The sequence below is a fragment of the Chiloscyllium plagiosum genome, chromosome 16, assembly GCF_004010195.1.
Source record: "Chiloscyllium plagiosum isolate BGI_BamShark_2017 chromosome 16, ASM401019v2, whole genome shotgun sequence".
NCBI classification, from domain to species: domain Eukaryota; kingdom Metazoa; phylum Chordata; class Chondrichthyes; order Orectolobiformes; family Hemiscylliidae; genus Chiloscyllium; species Chiloscyllium plagiosum.
Genome location: NC_057725.1, coordinates 69,359,628 through 69,386,807, shown reverse-complemented (window position 1 = coordinate 69,386,807; position 27,180 = coordinate 69,359,628). Strand labels below are relative to the sequence as shown.

Genomic DNA, 27,180 nt, shown 5'->3' with positions numbered 1-27,180 from the left:
AGCGTAGGGGAATGAAGGTGAGGCCTCTGCTGAGGACTGATCTTTCATCCTCAGAGAGGGGTCGGTCTGGAGGGATGGTGAAAACACGGCAGGGCTGGGCGCTAGGACCTGGTGTGGGGCTGGAGCTGGGTGCGGGGGCCGGGTTAGGTCTGGGGGCGGGGACGGAGATCGGCGTGGGGGCGGGGTCGGGCGTGGTGATGGCGAAAGGCGAAGGGGCGGGGTTAGACGTGGTGACGGAGACAGTACAGTTCAAGTAAACAATTTCAGTTAATTATACGAAGTAACACAGCAAACTGTCAAAGCTAGGAGTAGTGATCCAAGAAATATACTGCAGAACAGTTGCCATCTGTAAAGAGAAAAGAGCATTGAAAATATCCCTGTGTAAAAACAACATATTGGACCAACACAGATCAGACGGCTCTGTAGAGAGATGAACAGAGTTAAGGGTTTGGCATGCTTGCCTTCATTGTTCAGTGCTTTGAGTGTAGGAGTTGGGACATCTTGTTGCATCTTTACAGGACGTTGGTGAGGCCACTTTTAGAATACTGTGTACAATTCTGGTCGTCCTCCTATAGGCAAGATGTTGTTAAACTTGAGAGAGTGCAGAAAAGATTTACAAGGATGTTGCCAGGACTGGAGGGTTTGAGTTATAGAAGCTGAGTAGGATGGGGCTTTTTTATTCCCTGGAGCATCAAAGACTGAGGGGTGACCTTATAGAGGTTTGTAAAATCAGGATGGGCGTAGGTAAGGATTATAACCAAAGTCTTTTCCCAGAGTAAGGGAGTCCAAAGCTGGCTGAAGGTGAGCGGCGAAAGATTTAAAAAGGACCTGAGGGGTAACCTTTTCAAGCAGAATGTGGTGTATGTATGGAAAGAGCTGCTGGAGGAAGTGGCGGCTAGTACAATTACAACTTTCAAAAGGCATCTGGAGGGTAAAAGAATAGGAAGGGTTTAGAGGGATATTGGTCAAATGCTGGTAAATGGGACTAAATCAGATTGGGATGCCTGGTTGAAGTGGACGAGTTGGACTGAAACTGAAAATGTGTTGCTGGAAAAGCGCAGCAGGTCAGGCAGCATCCAAGGAGCGGAGAATCGACGTTTCGGGTATGAGCCCTTCTTCAGGAATGAGGAAAGTGTGCCAAGCAGGCTAAGATAAAAGATAGGGAGGAGGGACTGGGCTCATGCCCGAAACGTCGATTCTCCTGCTCCTTGGATGCTGCCTGACCTGCTGCGCTTTTCCAGCAACACATTTTCAGCTCTGATCTCCAGCATCTGCAGTCCTCACTTTCTCCGAGTTGGACTGAAGGGTCTGTTTCTGTGCTGTGTGACTCTAAGTTGCTCAAACATGACCTTCCCTTCAAAAAAAACCATGCTAACTGTTCTTGATTAATTGTTGCCTTTCCAAATGCTGATAAATTCTGTCCTTCGATTGCTTCCAATAATTTCCCCATCACTGAGGTTACAATGACTGGCCTGTAGTTTCCTGATTTGTCCTTGCTCTATTTAAATACTGATAGCTCATTGGCTATCCTCTGGCACTTCTGTGGCTAAAGAAGAATTGAAAATTTTTGCAAGTGCCCCTGCTGTTTCCTTCCTTGCTTCACTAAACTAATTGGGATATATTTAACCTGCCCCTGGAGACTTATCTACTTGAAGACTGCCAGATCACTCAAAACCTGTTCTTTGTGTATGCCAGTTTTTTAACTGTATAACAGACCTTCTCCTTGATTTCTGTACCGATATCATCCCTCTCATGAGTGAGCACTGACACAAAGTATGAATTTAGAACCTTACCTGATATCCTAGAGCTCCATTTGTAAATTACCATTGCGATCATTAATGACCCTAATCTTTCCATCGTTATCCCTTTGCCCTTAATGTATCTGTAAAACAAACAGAGGAGTGAGGTCATGCATTTTAACAGAAGGGATAGGAAGAGACAATAAACACTTAATGATACAATTGTTGATTGTGGGGACAGTGTGTCCTGGGGGTTTGTGTGTCATTGAAGGTGACAGGACGTTTTGGGGGAATAGTTGACAAAGCATGAAAATCCTTGGGCTGTACATTTAGAGGCATTGAGCACACAATCTGGGAGGCTTTCCTGAAGTTTTATAATGCTTTGGTAAGGCCCCAACTTAAGTAGAATGTCCAGTCGTGGTGACCACAACGTTAAGAAGGATATAGGGGTCTTTGAGAGAGTGCTGAAGTGATTTACTGGAATGGTTCCAGAGTCTGAGGATTTAGTTCTCAAGGTTGGGGTGTGTTGTTCTCCTTGGAACAAAGAAAATTGTGGAGAGATTTGATTGAGGTCTACAGGATTCACTAAGATAGGAGAGGAAAGCTGTTCGCTTCAGCTAATGATACAAGGTTGGGGCACGGCTTGCAGGTTCTGGGTCATGAGTTGGACCTCGTTGCCTGTGCTAGGGAGGGGCTGGAAGCAGGAATTGTCAACTATTTCAGCAGGACTTTGCACTGGCACTTCAGTGAAATAATCTAGCAGAATGTAGGGACTGAGCATGTCATGGAACTGACTGGATTACTCCATGAAAGAGATTACACTCGATGGGTCAAATTGCTTCCTGTGCTGTAATGCCTGTGGATCTCCACCCATAGCCTTTGTCCCATTGAGTTTCCAGACCCCTGCACAGCGCATGCTGCCTGTGGGTATTTTTTTTTGGATGTTATGCTTCACCTTTGCAGCAGATGAGACTCGAACTGGGCCGCTGGACTCTGAGGTAAGGGCGCTACCACTGTGCCATGAACCCTACCTGAGTGAAGAGAACTGACCTGATAGGAGCCAGGATAGTCTTGTCCACAGCCCAGCGTTCGTGTTTCCGAGCTTGAGCTGCACTGATGTTATTGCAGCGCAATTGAGAGGTTGACAGCAATGTTTACAAGAGGTCTTGTCATCCTTCAGAGTTTGTAGGCTACAAGGAAGTGGGTATCTTCTTCTGAATTTGGATAAAGGTGCTGGTTCCTCTAGGCGGAAGATTGTGAAAACTGTAGTGAAAGAAACAAGTCCACAGAATCACGTGTTAGGGTCAAGGATGTTAGAGTAGTTTCAGAACCTCTTGATGTCTGATTCTATGTTTCTTGCCAGTTTGCTGTAATTCTAATTGCTCGCTTTTTTTGTCTAATGTTAACATTGTAATAGCGACGTGAGGGAAAGAAGTGATTCATAGAAGAATTTTAGAAATTGAAGGTTTTAGTGCAGAGCAAGTATTGGAGAAATTGCTGAAGAAACTCTGGCAGCATCTTTGGACAGACAAACAGTGTTAACATTTTTAGTTCAATGACCCTTCTTCAGAACTTATGGTAGCTAGTGAAAAATAGTAGTTATGCTGATAACAGGGTGGGTTGGTAAAGGAGTGAGTTGATAGGTGGTGATGGACCAGAGAGAGAGAGAGAGAGAAGTTAAGCAGTTACAAGGATGGTTGATAGCAAGCAAGGGGAGAAGAAAAGCTGATATCAGGGACACTGAGTGGGTGGAAACGTGCTGAAAGCAGTCCATTGTCACGACAGAGTCTGGAGTGTGAGGGATGGGTAAAGGACATGGAAGGTGGTGTTCAGACCCTAACGTTATTGAACTGGATATTGAGCCCTACAGGCTGCTGGGTACCCAAGGAGCAAGTGAAATGCTGTTCTCCTAGCTTGCGATGCACCTCACTGGGTCACTGCAGCAGGCTTGAGATAAGGGTGGTGCTCTTGTTGTATGGTGTACTGATCTCGATATTGCGGAGGTTGAGCACCAGCTCTCAGATACATCTTCCTTTCTCCCTTTAAACTGTGACCTCATCATGGCCATTATGTTCACGCCCATCATTAATTGTAGCTGAGGGTCTTGCCTCCTCAGCCTCAAAGCTCACAGTGCCACAACAACCTTCCCCCCCCACCCTCTCTCACACCACCTACTTCCTTCCCAAAATCCACATTTTACATCAGCTTCAGAATTTCCAGTTCATGGGCTCCAACCACCACCACCACCTCCACCTCACTGTTGGCACAATTCATTTACATGTCCTTCCACTATCAGAAGTGCCTGTCACCTTCCTCAACGAAGGATTCCCCGCCCCACTGTGACTGACACATTTCCTGTGCTTCTGCCCTCAACTCTTCTCTTTCCTCCCACAGCATTGTAGGGTCCCCCTTGTGCTCACTTAGCACCCCAGCATTTATCTGGATCCTAAGGGTCATAAGCTGCCATTTGCATTGCCTCCAGTGGGATGCCACCATCAGACACACATTTCCCTCCCCTCCCTTGTCAGCTTTCTGCAGTGACCATTCCCTTCAGGACAGCCTGGTCCACTCCTCCTCCACTCCCAACATGTCCCCAAATTCCCATGGCATCTTCCCCTGCAAGCACGGAAGGTGTAATGCCTGCCTATTTTACTTTCTCCCTCCTCACTATCCTAAACCTCAGACGCACCTTCAAGGTGAAGCTGTGATTTACATACACTTGATTCTGTGTAATCTACCATGTTTGTTGCTCACAGTGCACATTGGGGAGGCAGAATGCAGACTGGGTGACTGCTTTGCATCTATTTTCTGTCTGTAAAAATGACCCCAAGCTTGCAGTTGTCTGCCACTTCAACCATTGCGTTCCCTGCCAACGTATTTTTCTCGGGCTTGCTGCTGTGGTGCAGCGAAGCCTAATGCCAGCTGGGGGGACAGCATCTCGTTTTCCACTTGGGAACCCTGCAGCCTTCAATATAGTGTTCAATAATTTTACAATCTGAATATCATCTTCAAAGGCTTTTGCCCATCCCGACATCTCAAACCCTATCAGCACAGCCAACCCAATTTCACCAACTCATTGTCAACCATTATCAGCTTTTCTTCCTCCCTGGCTTACTACCAACAATCCCTTTGTCACAGTCATTGAGTCATACAGCACAGAAACAAGCCCTTTGGCCCACCATGTCTATGCTGACCAACAAATGCCAACCTATACTAATCCCATTTATCTGCAGTTGATCCATAGCCTGCTCTGCCCTGGCATTTTAAGTAATCATCCAGTTGCTGCTTAAATGTTCCAAGAGTACTTGTCGCTACCATCCTTTCAGGCAGCACGTTCCATATTTCTACCACCCTCTAGTTGGAAATGAAAACTTCCTCAGAACACCTCGAAACTACTAATTCTCCATCTTACACTTATATCCCTTGGTATTAAACATGTCTGTCATGTGGAAAGAATTCTCACAATCTACCCTATCTATGTTGAAAATCACACAACACTAGGTTACAGTCCAACAGGTTTAATTGGAAGCACTAGCTTTCGGAGCGCTGCTCCTTCATCAGGTGTTTATGGTTGTGACTCCACAGCCACCTGATGAAGGAGCAGCGCTCCGAAAGCGAGTGCTTCCAGTTAACTATCTAACCTGTTGGACTATCTAACCTGGTGTTGTGTGATTTTTAACTTTGAACACCTCAGTTCAACGCCGGCATCTCCAAATCATGTGTACCCTATCTATGCCCCTCATAATTTTGTATACCTCAATCTGCTCCAGGGAAAACAGACCCTGCCTATTTCGTCTATCCCCATAACTGAGACTTTCCATTCCAGGCAAAATCCTGGTAAATCTCTGCACCCTTTCCAGTGCAGTCACATCCTTTGATAGTGTGGTGACCAGACCTGTGGCCTAACCAATATTTTATAAAGTTGAAACAAGATTTCTTTGCTTCTGCATTCTCCACCCCCGCTAATAAAGGCAAGCATCCTCTATGCCACCGCCTTCACTTTGTCTGCCTGTGCTGATACCTTCAAGTTCTCTTTGTTACTCAGTACTCCTCAGGGCCCTGCCATTCACTGTGTAAATCATAAGTCGTTAACATACATAGCAAACAGCAAGCATCCCAGCACTGATCCCTGTGATACATCAGAGGCTTCCAATCACAAAACAGCTCTCCACCATCACCCTTTGATTCATATTGGGGATCAGTTTGCCAACTTACCTTGGATCCCATGTGTTCTTACTTTTGGAGTAGCCTTTCATGTGGGACCTCGTCAAAGGTATCACTGAAGTCCACGTAAATCACATCAACTGCAGTGCCTTCATTAATATATTTAATCGCTTTTTCAAAAAAACTCAAATTGGTCAGAAAGGATCTCCCTCCAAAAATATCTTGCTGACTATCCCTGAACAATTTCTGGATTTCTAAGTGTTGATAAGTCCTGCCCCTCAGAATTTGTTCCAATTCCCCTACAATTGACATCAGACTTACTGGTCTGTAATTACTTGGCCTATCCCTGCTGTCCTCCTTGAACTAAGGAACCACATCGTCCAGCAGCTAGACTTGACCTTTGCCCAGCCGGGTATTAACTATCTCTACCATGACCCGAGCAATCTCCTCCCTTGTCTCTCATAACAGCTGGTGTACATCTCATCAGGCCCTGGGGATTTATGCATCTTTATGCCCACTAGGACATCTAATACTTGTGCCTTGCTAATCTTAACATGTTCTAGAGCCTCACTGCCCTAATAGAAATCTCCAGTAACAATGTGTTTCTCCTTTGTGAATACAAGCGAGAAGTATTCATTTTAGATATAACTCCCATCCTCTGGGGTCGATGCACAGTTTGCCCCTTCGGTCTCTAATAAGTCCCACTCTTGTCCTGTTACTCTTAATAAACTGGAAGAATTCCTTGGGGTTTTCTTTAATCCTGTTTGCCAAAGATACTTCATGGTCTCTCTTTGCCCTCCAAACTTTATATCTGTTTGACTGGGCTGTATCGCCACCTATCTGTTCACTGTCTCCTCTTCTACTCTCCGCTCTTCCACCCCGCAGCCTGCCAACCTACCATCGATGCCACCTTTCCCTAACCACCACCTGAAGAAGTCGCTAGTCTCCCTTATCTTGTGTTATCTCTTGTGTCTCCACAGACGCCTCCAGACCTACTGAGTTTCTCCTCCGATTTCTGTTTTTGTTTCAGATCTTCAGCACCTGCAGCTCTTTGCTTTATTGAAATGTTGGATGGGAGAAAGTGAGGACTGCAGATGCTGGAGATCAGAGCTGAAAAATGTGTGGCTGGAAAAGCGCAGCAGGTCAGGCAGCATCCAAGGAGCAGGAGAATCGACGTTTTGGGCATAAGCCCTTCTTCAGGAATTCCTGAAGAAGGGCTTATGCCCGAAATGTTGCTTCTCCTCCTTGGATGCTGCCTGACCTGAAACGTTGGACAGACTGGGTTAACCTTTATTGAAGTACAGGAGAAGTTTAATTAAAGCACAAACAGAAATTGCTGGAAAAACTGGCAGCATCTGTGGAGAGAAATCACAGTTAACGTTTCGGGTTGAGTGACCCTTCTTTCGGTTTTTATTTAAAGACTTAATCGAGCTTGAATAAAGCACATAAAATGCTTCTAAGAGTTGCAAGAACCAGAGGGCACAGATTTAAAACAGTTTGCAAAGGATAGACAAGAAAAATGTTTTGTCAATGCAATCAGAGTATGGAATGCACTGCCTGGAAGTGTAGTAGAGGGAGGTTCAATTGAGGGCTTTGGATGATCATTTAAATCCGAGTCATTTGCAGTGTTATTGGGGCTAGCTCACTGAGTTGAGGCAGACGTGATGGGCTGAATGGTCAACGTCTGTAATTCTGTGGTAGATCTCTGTGTTTCTGGTCAGTATACTACATTGCAGGAGAAATAACCATACGTATGAAGATCTGACCAATTCGTCTCTATGTGGCAGCTTTCACATTGTGATGTTTATCCTCTGCACTGATGTCTGGGTCTCTTTGGCAGGTGATTGCACCCACGAATGCGGAGGTCTTGCCGGTGATGCCTGAACCAGAAGCCAGCGAGCTGAAGAAGCACTTGAAGCAGGTAGGAGGAGCGTAGCAACAGCTACCTGGGGACATCCTTGCCCCAGTGTACTGGAAAGCATAGTCCCACCAAACTGTGGCAGCTCATCCTCCTGATTCATTCCTTTGTCCACAGCCTCTGAGGACGATCTCTCTCCGGCTAATGACTGCCAATGCTCCCCATTGTGCTGGTGCCCACACCCCTCTGCCACCTTCCCTCAGGGCACTCCATCCCCAGACAGGTGATGGGGGCACGTCTCCTGGGGCTGGCATTGTAGATCAGGCGGACATCCCTGTTCCCCTGAGCTGGAGCATCCCAGTTCCTTCCCAATAGCGGTGCTTTGGGGGAGGGAGTCTCCCTCCCATCCTCCCGCCACGATGGAGAGGGGGAGTGTCAATTTTCTTTTACTCCCATGGGGTGTGTTCAGGAGATGGTAGGGAAATGTCTTCTCATAGGGTTTACCATCTTCACGTATGGAGGGGGATCTTGGGGGATATGAGAGAAGGTGTCAGCCCTTGGTTTTTTTGTTTGGGTTGGGGCAGGGAGATGATGGATATGGGGTGTGAGCTCCATAGTCTGGTAGAGGGGTCCGTCTGGGCTCCCCACACCCTTGCCCCATGCTTTCAGTTGCTGGTCAGTGGCAGAGTAAGAGTCTGCAGTGGCTAAAAGCTCTACCTCATGCTGTAAGCCTGAAGTGGATTGGAATGGACAGCCGACAGTGGGGTCCTCAGCATGAGAGAGGAAGCAGTGTAGGTCGCAAACTGTCAATTTATTCGGGCAAACTGTGATGAAACGGGTATGTGTGAGTCCACACCAGCACCAGAGCGTTGAGCATGCACTCAGTCATGGAGTGCTACATCTGTCTGCACTGTGACGCAGTGGAGAATCACTCGCTGTTGAGTCTTTTTTCCCTAACCCCCCTCCAACAATCTCTGCAATACAGTGCAATGCAATACAGTGGAGAATCACTTACTGTTGAGTCTTTGTCTCTCCCCCCCCCTCCCCCCGCCACTATTGCTTCACCGCACTGTGACACAGTGAAGAGTTGGGCACTGTCGAGTCTGCAATAGTGTTTATAATTGTCGATAGCTTTAGGATTGTTGGATAATTGGATTAATAAATCCCAGTAGTTGAGGATGACCCAGTGAGGTGACCTTACCCTTTCACATTGTGCCAGGTTATCTTCCGTTCTCAGGTATTGCATTCCAGGTTCTCGGAGTTCTCAGAGACTCCTGGCCGCCCCAAATCTCTGTGTTCCTGGCACTCGCTGAGAGCTGCTAGGCTGCCAGGAGGCTGGTGACTTGGTTAATCCATAGCTATAGACTGTGTTATTGTATGCTTTTCCTTTTGATCTTTTTATTTCCTGTGCACTGTGCCGTCTGCAGTATCTGAAGGTAAACTAGTTACTGATCTGGAGCAGAGCATGAAATCAGTGGATCCTGTTGGCACTAATGGGATTTGAGTACAATATTGAAAGAGCCATTTTCAGATGCTCTGTGGTGATTAGTTCTTGAAGGTGCTATCTGTTTCCATCCTGCTTCCTGTTATATACAGGTAGAGGGATGTCACCAATGCCACTCGCAGTCTAGTGAATGTAATGGAGATCAAACCCTTCCTGGGCATTGGCACAAAGCTGTGCCCCACCTGCTGTTCTGTAAGACCAAGTGTACCCTGCTCCCAACCATTGAAACTACCACCATCCACCTTCTTTGATGCTCTGCTCTGAGTTCAGACCCTGAGCCACACTCTGACAGTAATTCTGTCCCATCCTCTTAGTTGTTGGTTTCTCCACCTGACTGTTCAGTAATAGATTTTCCTCTCGTCTGTGTTTCCACACTCTCCGTTCTTCCTGTTGGGGCCTCATCCTCATGGCTGGTTGGCTGCTGTTGTTGGTGTTGTCATGGTGTCTTCCATCTTGTCCTTTGCCGTCCAGTGTTTGGTTAGTTTAAGTGTGATCATGCAGCAGGAGCTCGCCACAACGGAGAAGGTCCACTTTACAATCTCTTTTTACTGCTTCCATGCTGCTGTGCTTTGTCTTGGCATCTGCCCCTGGCTATTGGCTGAAGGCACCAACCTGACAGAATTAATTTGATCGATCTCCCGTATTTCCACTCCTTCCTGTCCCTCTCCGCACTTTCCTTCACCAGCTTAGGGTCCTCTGCAGTCTTGCTGCTGCTGCTGCTGCTGGAACTGACTTGGACTTTGGTGGGCTGTCATCACTTCCCCTTACCCTTCCCTTGCCCTGCCCACCTGCTCGCCCTTTTCCCTCACTGTCTGCCACCATGCTGATCTCCTCTGCACAACCTCCCCTTCCCCACCCCTCTGAGGCCCCAGCCCCTCCTCTGCTGCCACACCCATTCACAGTCCCTTTACTGATTTCAGCCCCCACCAATAAACCCAGGTCCCTACTTTCCCCAGCAACCCCCTCCTTTCATCTATCCTAGCCCTACATCTCAATAATTTGAAGTTTAAAAACCAATTTCAAATACAAAGAGCCCCTCTCCCTGAGGACCACCAAATTCAACTTGAAGTTCAAGTGTACTTTATATTTAAGCAATTGTTCTGCTTTTTGTTCAATGTCTTTGAATTAGCGCATGCTTTTATTCTGGGCTTTGTTCCTAATGAATATGCCAAGTGATTTGTAATAAGCATGGTTGATATATGTAAGCTGTCTGCAGGTGGACCCCTTGGGTAGTATGTGGGGAAGCTCCTGCAAACCTCCTTCCTGAATGAGCGCTTCTCTCTGTGAAGGTCTGTGCTACACTGATGATTGAAGGCAGTTTCTCCACGTCTCTCCAGCTGCCTTTCCAGTACCAGATCACCTTCCTGGTTCCTTTCCTTTCCTGTCCTTTCCTCACAACAGCAGCACTTGCTGAATCAACAGCAACTTCCACGGTCTGGTATCAAATTCTGTTTGCTGTCCCCCCTCTGTTACTTTCCTAACAGGTTTCAAAACATACTGACTGAAACTTCCTCAAAGGCAAGCATGACCTTTCTTGTACAATACAGGCTTAGACATAGACTAAGCACAAACCTCATCAAACACTCTCCGGGCATAAACTAAGGAGTAAAGCTTCCTCCACGCTGTCCCCATTAGACATAAACCACACGGGGTTAGATAAAGTTCTGTCTACTGTTTAAACAGAAAGTAAATGTCCTTTCACATTGTGTCCAAGAAACACTCCCAGGACAAGGACAGTATGGAGGTAGAAATGTAATAAAGCTCCCTCTATTCTTTTAAGCTGAAAATAAAACTCTCTTGACATTTTGCCCAAATGGGCAGATGCAAAACAAAGCTGCATTTACTCTCATAACCTGAAAATAGTGAAAGTAAACAAAAAGAAAAACTTGCTGTCTACTGTCCCCATCAAACATTGCCAGGACAGGGGATAGCATGGGGTTAGATACAGAGTAAAGCTACCTCTGCACTGTCCCACTCACTTGCTTTTTGATGGTCACTGCTGCTGATGCTGCCTGATCCAGGAATGCTGATTCCTGAGATGGAACTCCGTGCTGAATTGAGTTGCGATTCACTTGATTCTGAAGTTTGGGGCCTGCAAAGAAGCCTTGAACTTGTTGCTGTAAACTTTCTGGCACGCCTTTGTCCAGTTGTGCGGCCCAATGGAGTGAGCTCAGTGTTGGATCTGACTGCATGAGCCAGTCCAGCTATGTCCCTGTGCCTGGTGTTCAGTATCCCATTGCATTGTCTACCTGAGGTTCCTCTCCATTGCTCTTCATGCATTATGTTCTGTTGCTCATGAGGATGGAGCTTAGAGCTGGTGGAAAGAGTGGAATGGTGAGGGTGGAAGGTATTAACACTGACCGAGTGATAGGGGGGGTGCTGCTTCTGGTGAGCCAAATAGGGGTGATTGGAGGGCAGCAAAGCCTATGTTCAGTGTATTTGGTCAGTCACAGGAGGGCGTGGGGCTGATTGGGTGTTTGCGGTCATCAAGCAAAGATGTAAACATTCTAACAAGGCCACTCAACCCATCAAAGTCTGCTCTGCCAAGACCATGGCTAATCTGACTGTAACTTCAGTCCCACCCGCTCCTGATCACCTTTCACCCCCTTTATTTAACAAGAATCTATCTACCTGTGCCTTAAAAATATTCACGGCTTCAGCTTCAATCACCACCTCCGGAAGACGAACCTTCATCCAATCCTCTGCAAATGCATTTCCCTTCAACTCTGTTTCAAGTGAGTGACCCCTAACCCCTAACATTCACCCCATCCAAGATAAAACATACTCTCCACATCCACCCTGGATGTGGATCTTATATATTGTTTCCTGAAAGCCACCTCTTACTGTAGTGAATGCAAACCTAACCCTGTCCAACATTGCCTCGTAAGATCCATTTCCATGGATTAGTGAAGGGAACCGCTGCTAATCTGCTTCAACTACATTTTGTCCTCAACACAGTACTCCAGTGCCCTGTGTAAGTGAAGCATGACATCCCTATTTCTGCATTCAGTTCAGCACAATGACTGAGAGTATTCAATCTGGTGTCCTAATTACATACGAACCTTTTGTGATTTGTGCATGAGGACTCTAACAACCTGCACAGAAAGCGAGATGAGGGAATTTAACACGTTTGATAGAAAGTTGAAAAGCAAGAACTCGCAGGTTGTAATCTCTGCTTTACTCCCTGTGCCACATGCCAGAGGCCAGAAGGGGCAAGATAATACAGTTGTTTGTGTTGCTAAAGAGATGTTGTAGGAGGGAGGGCTTCAGATATTTGTATCATTGGGATCTCCTCCAGGACGGGAGGCACTTGTACATGGAGAATGAGTTGCATCTAAACTGGAGAGGTATCAATATCCTTGCAGGGAGATTTGCCAGTGTCAGTCAGGAGGGTTTAAACTGGTGTGACAGTGGGGTGGGAACCAGAGCAGTAGGTCAGCACGTGGAGTGATTGAGGAGAAGGCAGAGGTTAAGTCAAGTAAGGCTAACAGGCAGGACCAGGTTAATGAACCCCCGGAGGACTGTCAGTTTGAAGTGTATTTATCTTAACACAAGGAGTGCAACAGATAAGGCAGTTGTGCTTAGATCCTGGATTTAGTACATGGAACTACAGTGTTATCGTCATTACAGAAACTTGGTTCAGAGAAGGGCAGGAGTGACCACTCAACATTTCAGGATGTCGATGTTTCAGATGTGATAGGGATGTAAAAGGGTTGGGCGAATTGCATTACTGATTAAGGAGAATGTCACAGCTGTACAAAGGGAGGACATCTTGGAGGCTCACCCAGCAAGGCAATGTGTGTAGAACTCAGGAATAAGAAAGGCTTATAGGCTTATAGTTTAGGCTCTGGATTAGTGGTGCTGGAAGAGCACAGCAGTTCAGGCAGCATCCAAGGAGCTTCGAAATCGACGTTTCGGGCAAAAGCCCTTCATCAGGAAAAAAAGGCTTTTTTCCTGATGACGGGCTTTTGCCCGAAACGTCGATTTCGAAGCTCCTCGGATGCTGCCTGAACTGCTGTGCTCTTCCAGCACCACTAATCCAGAATCTGGTTTCCAGCATCTGCAGTCATTGTTTTTACCTTATAGTTTAGGCTTCCCAATCTCCAGTAGGAGATGGAGGAATAGATGATGTAAGTAGATCATGGAAAGATTGTTGACATGGGTGATTTTTAACTTGCCCAGTATTGATTAGAACTCCCTTAGTGCCACGGGCTTAGATGGGACAGAATTTGATAGGTGCATCTACGAGGGAATCTTGAAACAATATGTACATAGTCCAACTAGGGAAGTGCCCATGCGAGATCTTGTATTGGGGAATGAGCCTGACTGGGTAATTGAAGTTTCAGGAGGGGAATGTTTTGAGACCAGTGATCATAATTCCATAAGTTTTAAGTCATTTTCCAAAAGGATAAAGCTGGTGACTGGTAAACATGCTAAATTGAGAGGAGGCTCATTACAACTATGATAAGCAGGAACTGGAAAAAATTGGATTGAACATAGAACATTACAGCACAGTACAGGCTCTTCGGCATTCGATGTTGTGCTGATCTTTTATCCTACTCTCAGGTCAAACTAACCTACATACCCTTCATTGTACTGTCTTCTATGTAATGTTTCTGACTCTACTACCACTGTTGGCAGTGCAATCCATGCACCCACCACTCTCTGTGTAAATAACCTACCTCTGACATCTCCCCTCATGATAGCCATTTCTGCCCTGGGAAAAAGGTCTCTGCCTATGCCCCTCATCATCTTGTACACCTGTCTCAAGTCACTCCTCATCCTCCTTTGCTCCAATGAGAAAAGCCCTCGTTCCCTCAACATTTCTTCATAAGATATGCCCTCCAGTCCAGGCAGTATCCTAGTAAAACTCCTCTACACTCTCTCTAAAGCTTCCACATTCTTTCTATAATGAGGAGACAGAACTGAACACAATATTCCAAATGGGGTCTAACCAAGTGTGGAGCAGTCCTTTGAAAGTAAATCCACATCTGACATGTGGGAGTCTTTTAATAGCCAGTTGATCAGAGTTCAGGACCAGCATTCCTGTGAAGATGAGAAATAAGGATGGCAGGATTCCAGAATCTTGGATGACAAGAGTTATATTTTTAGTTTAAAAAAAAAAGGAAGGGTATATAAGGTTTAGGAAACAAACGTCAAATAGGACCCTTGAAGAGTTTAGAGGGAGCAGAAAACAAAGAAATTAGGAGGACTGGAAGAGGCCATAAAATGTTTTTGGCAAGCAGGATTAAGGAGAACGTTGAGACATTTTGTATGTATATTTTGAGCTAAAGGGTAACTATGGAACGGGTAGGTCCACTCAGAGACCAATGAAGGAGCTTGTGTATGGAAACAGATGAAGTGGGTGAGATCTTTACTGAGTACTTCACATTAGTATTCACCCAGGAGAAGGACATGGATGATGGCAAGTTGAGATAGGAGTTTGTTGATACTCTAAAGCATGTCAATGTTAAGAAGGAGGTTGTAAGGACCCAGGGCCTGACGGCATCTATCCTAGAATAGTGAAAGCGACAAGAGGCGAGATTGCTAAGGCCTTTACAGACGTCTTTGTATCCTCTTTAGCCATGGGCAAGGTCCCAGAAGACTGGCAATGTTCCTTTGTTCAAGAAGGGCTGCCAAGGTAATCCAGGAAATTATAGGTCAATGAGCCTGAGATCAGTGTAGGGAAATTATTGGAGAAGATAGTGAGGGACAAGATATATTCTCATTCAGAGATGAATGGACTTATTAGGGGTGATTAAGATGGCTTTATGCAGGGAGGTCATGTTTCCCAAATTTGATTTAAGATTTTTGAGGAAGTGATGAAAATAATTGTGTAAGGCAGTGGATATTGTCCGTATGGACTTCAGTAAGGCAGTGACAATGTCCCTCATAGGCTGGTCCGCATGGTGACTTGGCAAGTCAGACACAAAATTGACTTGATCATAGAAGACAGAGGGTAATTGTAGAGGGATGCTTTTCTGATTGGAAGTCTATGACCAGTGATGTTCGACAACGAACACTGCTGGGGCATTTGTTTTTTCTTGTAATATAAATGACTTGAATGAAAATGTCAGTGACTTCATTGATAAGTTTGCAGATGACATGAAAATTGGTGGAGTTGTGGATAGCGAGGAAGATTGTCAAAAGATGCAACAGGATGCACAAAACAACCTCAGTTATCCGGGCATCAATTATCCGAATTTCGGATTATCTGAATAAGATCTCAAGGTCCCGTGAAAATTTTGTCAGTTATTCGAACAATTACCACCGCATGTCTCGTTTGGATAATCGAGGTTGTTCTGTAGTTCAGTTGGTAAATTGGGCAAAAAAATGGCAGATCCCGTGTAGTCCAGGCAAATGTGAGATGGTCTATTTTGGGAGGTCAAGCGCAAAAAGGAAAGTTTACAGTAAGTGGCTGGAACCTTAGCATTGATACCATCCATTGTCCCAAGTCCATAGCTTTCTGTAAGTGGCAAGGCCAGTGTACAGGGCAGTAGAGATGGCATGGTTATCTTCATCTGTTGAGACACTGAGTAACAAAATTGGCAAGCAATGTTGTATCAGACTTTAGTTAGGCCATATTTGGAGTACTGTGTTCAATTCTGGTTGCTGCTCGATAAAGAACACAATACAGCAAAGTAACAGGCTCTTCAGCCCACCAAGACACATTCTCAACTGAAAACCTTTCGCCTCTACCTGGTCCATATCTCCCTCTTCTCTGCTTGTTCATGCTATCTGTCAAGATGCCTCTTAAATGTTGCTATCTTATCCGTCTCCTCCTCCACCTCTGGCAGCGCATTCCAGGCATTTACCACTCTGTTTAAAACACAAAGACGGCCTCTTACAGCTCCTCTAAATTTGCCCCCTTTTACTTTCACCCCATTTCCCCCTTGTAGTTGACATTTCCACTGTGGGGGGAAAAGGACTTCAGCTATCCATTCTATCAGTGTCTTTCGTAATTATGTAAATGCCTATCAGGAAGGATATGGAGTGAGTGCAGATGTTTACCAGGATGTTGCTTGGACTGGAGTGTGTTAGTTATAAGGGAACGTTGGACAAACTTGGATTGTTTTTACTAGAGCATTGGAGGCTGGAGGAAGATCTAATAAACGTCAATGATAACATGGATAGACTGACTCTTAGTCCCAGGGTGAAAATGTCAGATAATAGGGGCGTAGGTTTAAGGTGAGATGAGAAAATTTATAGGAGATGTGGAAGGGAAGTATTTTTTTTGAGAGAGAATGGTAGGTGCCTGGAATGCATTTCCAGAGGAGGCGGTAGAAGCAGATACAGTACCCATGTTTCTGAGGCATTTGGACAGACACACACTGGCAGAGAATAGAGGGATATGAACAATTGTGTTCTTTGACATCCAGATCCCTCTGCACTCAGTGCTCTGCAATCTCTCACTATTAAGGTAAAGTGCCTATTACTTTATTCTTCCTGCCAAAATGGATAATCTCACATTTCCACATTGTACTCCATTTGTCACATCTCTTCCCGGAGAAAGTGAGGACTGCAGATGCTGGAGATCAGAGCTGAAAAATGTGTTGCTGCAAAAGCGCAGCAGGTCAGGCAGCATCCAAGGAGCAGGAGAATTGATGTTTCGGGCATACACTGAAGAAGGACTTACGCCCGAAACGTCAATTCTCCTGCTCCTTGGATGCTGCCTGACCTGCTGCGCTTTTCCAGCAACACATTTTTCAGCTCACATCTCTTCCCACTCACTTAACAGCTCCATGTCAATGTAAAGCATCATTACAGTCCTGTCACAAATTAATTTCCTATGTATCTTTGTCTCATCAGCAAATATCTTCGGTCCTTTCATCCAAAGTATTTCTATAACTCGTTAACGGTTGACGTCCCAGCAGCGGTCCCAATGATGCACCACTTGTTACATCCTGCAAATCTGAGAAAGACCCATTCCACCACCTCTGACTGGCGAGCAGAAAACATTGATCCATTCAATACATTACCTCCTATGACCTGGGCTGATAGGGAGGGTTTGGGTCGTTGTGGTGGGGTTCCTCAATGATGGGATGGGGGTGGTTTTGGTTGATGGCAAAGTGATGAGGGAGGTATGGTTGATGGGGGTCAGGAGGTGACTTGATGGAGGAGTTGGGTGGCATGTGGTTAATCATTGGAGGCGAGGGCTGGTGACTGGCGCAGGGGATGGTGGGTGGTCACAGTGGTGTGTGAAGTCTTGTTGCCTGCTGATGAAGCCTCTCTCTGTCTGGGCTGTGACAGGCACTGGCAAGTATGAGCCTGAACACTCAGCCCATCCTCAACCTGGAGAAGTTCAATGAGGCGCAGGAGCTCCCTGTAGGTGGGCGAAGCCGGGATGACCAGACCTCTACTCCCTCCACCGAGTTCAACCCACTCATCTATGGCAACGATGTCGACTCTGTGGACATTGCCACCCGGTAAGTGTGAGTGTGACTGGGGCCTTTGCTGCTCCCTGAGCTATTCCTGTGATTTTTTTTCCTCTCCACTCTCCCTTCCCCCCCAGTGGAACTGTTCCTCTTGCCCTTTCACAGTGCTGTGTTGCTTTTCTCATTTTCAGGGTAGCCATGGTGAGGTTCTTCAACTCCCCCAATGTGCTGCAGGGATTTTTGTCTCACACCCGCACTCTCAGACTCTTCCCTCGGCCTGTCGTTGCTTTCCAAGTCAATTCCTTCCTGGCCTCCAGACCTAAGCTCTCGCTGTTCACAGAGAAGCTTGCTCGGACACAGGCTGTGGAGTATGCCGGGGAATGGTCCTTGAATCCTACCAACTACACGTTCCAGAGGATCCACAACAGTAAGTCAGGAGAAGGGAAGCTTTGCTGCAGCATGATGGTGGGTGGGATCCTAGCTCAACAGGGTGGGGTGAATGGCACTGAGCTTGCTGTTCATCAGGGTGGGCTCTCTGGTGCGTTGACTTTCTTCCATATCCACTACACAGGGTTCTCAGCCCCTTGTCTTTTATTTGAACCTTGGAACGTAGCCATTCAGCCCCTCACTATTTGTCTCTTCAGTTGTTTCATATTTTAACAGCCTCTTGAGCAGGGAGAGTACTTTCTGATTTCCGTCTGCGCAGTCTTGTTCCAACATACATTATACCCGCTCCTTCTGGATCCCCTCAACTTTGCAAGCGTTCTCTTGACCAGATTGATGACTGAGTTAATTTTAAACACCGTGATCAGGCCATCTCTCAGTCGTCTCTTCGTTCTTGAGTGAATGTGCAGATTCAGAGTATATCAGGCAATCAAGATATATGTCCTGACGGCTTATCTTACAAGAGGATGAGTGCAGGAGTGAAGATGCCTTACTGAAGTTTGATCATACCTTGACATTGTTTGCAGTTTTGATCTCTTTATGGAAGTTGTATTTGCCAAAGAGAACGAAACAAAAGTTTCTCACACTCATTTGTGGGATTAGATTAGATTAGAACATAGAACATAGAAAAATACAGCGCAGTACAGGCCCTTTGGCCCTCGATGTTGCGCCGATCCAAGCCCACCTAACCTACAGTAGCCCACTATCCTCCAAATGCCTATCCAATGCCCGCTTAAATGCCCATAAAGAGGGAGAGTCCACCACTGCTACTGGCAGGGCATTCCATGAACTCACGACTCGCTGAGTAAAGAACCTACCCCTAACATCTGTCCTATACCTACCAACCCTTAATTTAAAGCTATGCCCCCTCGTAATAGCTGACTCCATACATGCAAAAAGGTTCTCACGGTCAACCCTATCTAAACCCCTAATCATCAAGTCACCCCTAAACCTTCTTTACTCCAATGAAAACATGGGTGGCAACTTTCAGAGATCTGTGTACATGGACACCAAGATCCCTCTGCTCATCCACACTACCAAGTATCCGACCATTAGCCCAGTACCCCATCTTTTTGTTATTCTTCCCAAAGTGAATCACCTCGCACTTAGCTACATTGGATTCCATCTGCCACCTTTCTGCCCAGCTCTGCAGCTTCTCTATATCCTGCTGTAACCTGCCACATGCTTCCTCACTGTCAGCAACTCCTCCGACTTTCGTATCATCCGCAAACTTGCTCACCCAACCTTCTAACCCCTCTTCCAGGTCATTTATAAAAATGACAAACAGCAATGGTCCCAAAACAGATCTTTGCGGAACACCGCTAGTAACTGCACTCCAAGATGAACCTTTATCATCAACTACTACCATTTGTCTTCTTCCAGCCAGCCAATTCCTAATTCAAACCTCCAACTCACCCTCAATGCCATATCTCTGTATTTTCTGCAGTAGCCTACCATGGGGAACCTTATCGAACGCCTTACTAAAATCCATATATACCACATCTACCGCTTGCCCCTCATCCACCTCCTTCGTCACCTTCTCAAAGAATTCAATAAGGTTTGTGAGGCACGACCTGCCCTTCACAAAACCATGCTGACTATCCTCGATCACATTATTCCTATCCAGATGTTCATAAATCCTATCCCTTACAATTCTCTCTAAGACTTTGCCCACAACAGAAGTGAGACTCACCGGCCTATAGTTACTAGGGTTATCCTTACTCCCCTTCTTGAACAAGGGAACCACATTTGCTATCCTCCAGTCTACTGGCACTATTCCTGTAGACAACGAGGACATAAAAATCAAGGCCAATGGCTCTGCAATCTCCTCCCTTGCTTCCCAGAGAATCCTAGGATAAATGTCTTCAGGCCCAGGGGACTTATCTATTTTCACCCTTTCCAGAATTTCCAACACCTCTTCCCTACATACCTCAAAGCCGTCCATTCTAATTAATTGTGACTCAATATTCACATCACATTAGATTAGATTACTTACAGTGTGGAAACAGGCCCTTCGGCCCAACAAGTCCACATCGACCTGCCGAAGCGCAACCCACCCAGACCCATTCCCCGGCATTTACCCCTTCACCTAACACTACGGGCAATTTAGCATGGCCAATTCACCTAACCTGCACATTTTTGGACTGTGGGAGGAAACTGGGTCTCTCGTGCTGTGAGGCAGCAGTGCTAACCACTGAGCCACCGTGCCGCCCATGGAGCGATGGAGGGATTGTTATTTGAGGAAAGGTTAAATTGACTGGACCTGAATTCTGTGTGGGTTAGAAGAATGCAAAACAATCTCATTGAAGCATACACAGTTTTTACAGGGATCAGCAGTGTAGGTACAGAAAGATGTTTCCCCTGGCTGAGAGTGCAGAACTGGGGAGATTCGCAGATTTAGAGTAATGGATAAGTCATTTGGGACTGAGATGGGGAGGAATCTGAGTGGCGTGAATCTTTGGAAAGCTCTATCACAGAGAGCTGTGGAGACTGTCATCTGGACTGAGGTTGATGCATTTCTACAGATGAAGCCATTACAGAATACGGGGATAGTGCAGGAAAATGTTATTGAAGTGGATGATCAACCTGGTCTTATTGAATGGTGGAGAGGTTCAAAGGCCTTTGAAGACTACTGCTGCCCCTATATTTTAGATTATTAAGACAGGGATACACACAGCCAGACCAAATCAATACCTCCATGTCTGTATTCGCAGTGCAGTAAAATTAAACCATCCATTCGTTACCCCAGTGGATTCCTAACTCAACTTCAGAATTGGCAATCCAAGACCTGACTTATAACTGCTTCCAGACGTCAGTTTTGTATCTTAAGCAAAACACAAAAGTATGCCATAATTTTAACAGAGAAAAGAAAACTAAATAAAGTAATCTAGTTTATGTCTATGCTTTAAACCTGGAATGTTTATTTTCAACCCCATTCCCACAAAAGACAGAAGAATGTAAAGGATAAATTAATGAAAATAACAAAACTATCCAAATCACTTAAATGGCTTTCACAATGTGTTGTTCCACAGTCATAAATGTGGGCTGCTGCTTCTGAATCATTGATCAGTGTCACTTTCTCGGTTCACTCTGACAATACTTCTAACTCGCTTTCTACTCTGAGCTTCCGAAAGATGGTTTGGGGTGGATTAAGCCAGGAGCTTCCAAATCTTCCTGTTTCCTTGTCTGAAGTGGTCGAAACATTTCCCCAGAAGTCAGGCTTCAAAAAGAAAACTTCAACTCTCGTCCTGCCTCTGAGAGATTTATTGGTATTTGAGGCTTTGACAAAAAACATGTGACAGTTGTGTTCCTCTACAACCCTGTGCTATGGAAAATCACACTGTAGAAAATATCTATACCTGTTCAGTAGAATGTTCATGCTCTCCAACAATGTCCACAATTCATCAATTGTGTTATAACCAATTCACGCTGAAGAAAGCACGTTGTAGCAGAATGGCCTGTACCTTTATTTTCAAAATGGACACAGATCCAAGGGGAGTTACTGAGAGAATAAAGCCACGTAATTCCACAGTTTTGAACGAATAACAATAAACTTTATGTTAACACAGTAATACAGTCAATAATGCATATACAATGTACTTCCAACACTCAGAATTAACATGCGAATGTCCCACACCAAATAGAAGCTCCCCCAGATTTCTCAGCAATTCTCACCTCGACATTAATGACACAGTAGCTAATTAAATCACAAGTCTTCACAAGGCACCACTTTGTGGATCTGGTCTTGAAACTTTTCCTCAAGAGCCTCTCCATCCTGGTCTGCCTCAATGACTGCTCCTATTTTGCTCAGCCAGCCTTCTTTCCTGGCTCAATACTTCCCTGGAGTCTAAACCTGCTCCAGTCCTCACTCTCAAACATAACTCAAATATATCAGTGACGCCTAGCTTCACCAAGCTGGACGTGCCCCGTGGAATTTCTTTTTCTCCTGAACCCGGCTTGCTGAGCGGTGTCAAATAAGTGCTGCTTGTGAACTTTTCAGCCTCCCCAGTCTCTGTTGCACTGAAGCCTTAATATCCACTGGCCTTTTCTGATATACGCACAGCTTTCCCCAACACAGGACCAGCAACCTTCCCACTTTCTCAGCTTCCTAAGATGACTTTGCAGCGACACAGTTAACTTCCACATTTCTAAAATGGAGTTTGTCTCTTTCTCGAACTAGACTGTCACCATGAAACTGACTTTTAATGACTGGAACTATCCGAAGTGCTAAATTTAAAAAAATCTTGCAATAAGCCTAAGCCCTCCAGCTATTGCAAAATTGAATGTTGCAGCCTTAATTTGCTGCAAATTCACTGCATTCCTGAAAGGTTTGGGGTTGCCATTACCACAAAATATCTGCTTTTCCCACAGAGGAGGATTGATCACAGGAAGCAGAGATTCCTACTTTGGGGATGTTGGGGGTGAGGGTGTGATGAGGTGATTTGAGGGTTGCTGGGCCATAAAGATGTCACTCCCTGTAAATCGGTAGATTCCTACAATATCAATGTGCCCCATTAATGGCAGTGGAGCCTTTTCCCCACCCCTCTTCCAAAGCTTAGGCACCCCCTCCAAAGAACAGACCATCAATGGTCTTGACTTAAAATGTCTCAGTTCAATTCACAAGAAACAGTTGCCTATCGTCTGACCTGTAATTCTTCAAGCCAGCGATAGCAAGTTCTGTTCAAATCAAGGGTAACTGCTGTGGTTGGCAGGTGGTGTGAGGTGGTTTTCCACAGGGACAGTGTAGACACTGCAGCCAACAATCTGACAGACATAATCATCTGACTTCTGAACTTGGAGGCATAATTTACAAGTGACTCCAAAATTCACAAGAGGATGAAGGTGAGACTTTGCAGGAAGGTATTAATAAGCATGCAGACTGGAGTTGTCATCTAATATGTTGGTACTTTGATCAGGAGGGAGCGAGGAAGCATTTGCACTGAACATGTACTGAAATGGGATGGGTTGAGGAATCTGGAGGTTACCCATGTAGTTACAAGTCTTAAAAAGCAGTGAAGGCAGATTGACACAGCCAGTTTAAACAGTCGGGGAAGTACTGGAGTTCATTTTGGGATGTATAGAATTGAAACGCAGACCTAACATGGCAGTTTGGTTGTATTACACTAAGTACTGTGCACGGCCCCATATTCCAAAAAGACACTGGAGAAGATGCTGAAAGAACTATAAAGATGATACCAAAATTGTAAGGTTAACTCTAGCAGGAAGACCGAACATGCTGTTCTGTCTGGGAAGGCAACAGCCTATTCTTACTGTTAGACTGTTAATGTTCTGGGAACTGAGTCCAAATCTCATATCGGAGGATGGTGAACTTGAATTCAGTTTTAAAATGTCAATGGCACTAAGAGTCTAATGATGACATTGAAACCAGTGGTCGATTGTCAGAAAGACTCAGGTCTATATGTCACTCCAGAACCACAGCAATGTGGTTGACTCTTAACTGCCCTCTAGGCTTGGGCATGGGCAGTAATGCTGGCCTAAACAATGATATCTTTTTAAAAATCTGGACGAGGGTTTTCAATATTATGAGAGGATTTAATATGAGATAATTGAAAGCCAGAGGTTAGAAATAAACAACAATTTCTAATCAGTTTGTAGAATGCTAGAGTACAGAAGAGGCCTTTCAGCCCATCAAGTCCACACTACCAAAGCTAAATTAAATCTGCACTCTGCCTGGAGCCTTCAGTCAGGAATTCAGGGAAAGAATCTTTTCACCTAACAAATGGTAACCGTGTCGAGCTTACTCCTACAGGGAGTGATTGAAGTGAATAATGTAATTGTATTTGAAGAAAAACTCAACTACTATGTGGTGGAGAAAGGAGTAAAAAGTTACAATGGTCAATTCAGGTAAGAGTGGGTGGGATGGACTGAGTGGGCAGAATCACCTTCAATTGTGTCCCCTGTGTAACTGCTGTTCCCTACACGTTCGTAAACCTGATATTGCACTCCTCTACGCTATTGTCCAATCTTTCATTCCTTTCCACACCTTATTTCTCTCTACGTCTGTATGTTGTTACTCACCCTCTTTCCTGATCCTGTGCACTCACTCCACCCCACACTCTTGCCTAAAAAAACCCTGAGCCTGAGGTGGAGACACTTTCCACAGTTGTCACTTCCCACATCACATGGTGTGCCTTGACGTTCCTACAGCTGGGCAAGAATTGTAAGCTCAGGTCTCAGTTGCCCAGTAAGGATGCAAGCAAAGACTCATCCAATCACCTTTCATAATCCAGCTTGTGCTTTCTAGAAACAATCAATTTTAAATCCTGTCTCTCAATCTGAAAACTCTTAATTAAAATAAGTTGTAACTTTTGTACAGTGCCTAAGTTTGCTGGTGCTAGTTTAGACCACAGACCACTTTCAGAGAGGAATAAAAATGTGCTGCTACCATCTGTCACTCTTGGAAAGCCCAAGAGCAGCTCTGTGCTGTTCCCCTGCTCTGAGTGATCAGTCACTGCTTTTGCTTCTAGCTCTGATTGTCACCCCTCCCTCATTCTGAATGCTGCTTGTTTTGTGTACATCACCTCTTCACTCTCAGCTTGAAAATCTCACAGCAGCTCTGGCAGCATCTGTGGAGAGAGAAACAAAGTTAATGTTTTGAGTCCATTGCCCTTTATTCTGAAATGTCTGTACCCCTCTCCACAGATGCTGCTGAGCTTTGAGTTTATTTCAGATTTCCAGCATCAGTAGTATTTTGCCCAAGTAAGAATTTGCATTCTTTGAGCATGCCTTGCCACTCAGTAAGATCGTAACTGACCATTCAGTTCAAAATGACCCGTGGTTCTGGAATTGGTTGTTGATTGAGGAATAAATTGCGTGGTAAATGAGGCTCGGAATTGAAAGTCACAATCCCTGGAATTGTCAAACTCGGGTGAAGTTCCCAAACTATCTTGGCATGCTTCTGTCCAGTCAACTGCACCTTTTCTCCAACTTTAAACCTGGAGTCTGATTCCAGTTACTGAAGGGGTAAGGGGGATTGCTAGTTTAATCCTGGAGTCTGATTCCAGTTACTGAAGGAGTATTGGGGGGGATTACTAGTTTAATCCTGGAGTCTGACTCCAGTTACTAAAGGGGTAAAGGGGATTACTAGTTTAATCCTAGAGTCTGATTCCAGTTACTGAAGGAGTATTGGGGGGGATTACTAGTTTAATCCTGGAGTCTGACTCCAGTTACTGAAGGGTTATTGGGGGGTTTACTAGTTTAATCCTGGAGTCTGACTCCAGTTACTGAAGGGGTATTGGGAGGGTTACTGGTTTAATCCTGGAGTCTGACTCCAGTTACTGAAGGGGTAAGGGGATTGCTAGTTTAATCCTGGAGTCTGACTCCAGTTACTAAAGGGGTATTGGGAGGGTTACTGGTTTAATCCTGGAGTCTGACTCCAGTTACTGAAGGGGTAAGGGGATTGCTAGTTTAATCCTGGAGTCTGACTCCAGTTACTAAAGGGGTAAAGGGGATTACACTGGTTTAATCCTGGTCTGACTCCAGTTACTGTAGGGGTAAGGGGATTGCTAGTTTAATCCTGGAGTCTGACTCCAGTTACTAAAGGGGTATTGGGAGGGTTACTGGTTTAATCCTGGAGTCTGACTCCAGTTACTGAAAGGAGCAGTCTTTCTGATTTAACCCTGATGCTTGTTATAGCTGAACTGATTTTTTTTTCCTTTTTATGCAGGCGTGTTTGATCCAGCTCTAATTGGAGACAAGCCCAAGTGGTACGCCCATCAGCTTCAGCCCATTTACTACCGTGTCTATGATAGTAACTCACAGCTTGCCGAAGCCCTCAACATTCCCATCGAGAAAGATGATGGTTCGGAACCCACAGACGACAGGTTCGTGTGAATGACAATGTTAGCACTTTTATCTCTCCTCACCCTGCTTTTATGTGAAGTCCCACTGAGGAGATTAGATTAGATTTTGATTAGATTCCCTACAGTATGGAAACAGGCCCTTCAGCCCAACAAGTCCATACCGACCCTCTGAAGAGTAACCCACCCAGACCCACTCCCCATATTCACCCCTGACTATGGACAATTTAGCATGACCAATTCACCTGACCTGCACATCTTTGGCTTGTGGGAGGAAACCCACGCAGACACGGGGAGAACGTGCAAACTCCACGCAATCACCCAAGGCAGGAATAGAACCTGGGCCCCTGGCGCTGTGAGCCACCGTGCCACCCCATCAGCCTGGGCAACCTGCCCAACATCTCTGTTCACACAAAATTCAAAAGCACCTAAAGCTATATGGGGAGAATTAAAAATGTGGGTAGTCAGCAGGGATACTGCAGCTGTGGTGACAGTCTTTGGTCAGTTGAAGATTGATGAGCCCCCTGCCAGTCCCTATGCTGCACCACTCAGTTCACGGCTGAACACCAGCAACCTCCTTTCCCAGCATATTCCCTTAATATGCAGTGATCTGTACCTCAGCCACTTCTCCATAAGATAATATAATCTAAAGTTTATGTCACACAATCCAACATGATGTTTAAGTTTCAAAAATTCTGTCAGGTTTACTTTAGCGCTGGGAAGGGATAGGTGTACTTCACCGAGCAAGAGTTGCAGCTGGGGGAAGGGAAATTACGATGCAATTAGGAAAGATTTAGGAAGCGTAGAAGCGGGGAAGGAAACTGCAGGGGTTGAGCACATTAAAAATGTCGAGCTTTTTCAAGGAAAAGCTCCTGTGTGTCCTTGATAAGTATGTACCTGTCAGGCAGGGAGGAAGAGCCATGGTTTACTAAGGAAGTGGAATCCCTGGTCAAGAAGAAGGCGGCGGCTTATGTTAGGACAAAATGTGAAAACTCAGGGCACTTGAGGGTTACAAGGAAGTCAGGAAAGACCTAAAAAGAGAGCTCAGAAGAGCCAGGAGGAGACATGAGAAGTTGTTGGCGGATAGGATCAGGATTAACCCTAAGGCTTTCAATAGGTATGTCAGGAATAAAAGAAAGACGAGTTAAATTAGGGCCAATCAAGGATAATAGTAGGAAGTTGTGTGTCGAGTCAGAGGAAATAGGGGAAGCACTAAATAAATATTTTTCGACAGTGTTCATTATAGAAAATGAAAATGTTGGCAAGGAAGATACAG

The 27,180-nt window shown here is 45.4% G+C and overlaps 1 protein-coding gene across 8 annotated transcripts in view; it reads left to right on the top strand.

Moving 5' to 3' along the window:
- The window catches only part of madd (MAP-kinase activating death domain), a 118,008-nt gene that overhangs the window by 52,702 nt on the left and 38,126 nt on the right, over positions 1–27,180 (top strand). For 6 of the 8 annotated variants that reach the window (XM_043706307.1, XM_043706308.1, XM_043706304.1 and 3 more), the window contains exons 7-11: positions 7,744–7,824; positions 9,737–9,790; positions 17,516–17,691; positions 17,832–18,067; positions 25,772–25,928. In XM_043706307.1, coding sequence (XP_043562242.1) covers positions 7,744–7,824; positions 9,737–9,790; positions 17,516–17,691; positions 17,832–18,067; positions 25,772–25,928 — 704 coding nt within the window. The remainder of the gene's footprint in view (positions 1–7,743; positions 7,825–9,736; positions 9,791–17,515; positions 17,692–17,831; positions 18,068–25,771; positions 25,929–27,180) is intronic. The other 2 variants (XM_043706309.1, XM_043706311.1) reach the window with 1 other exon arrangement.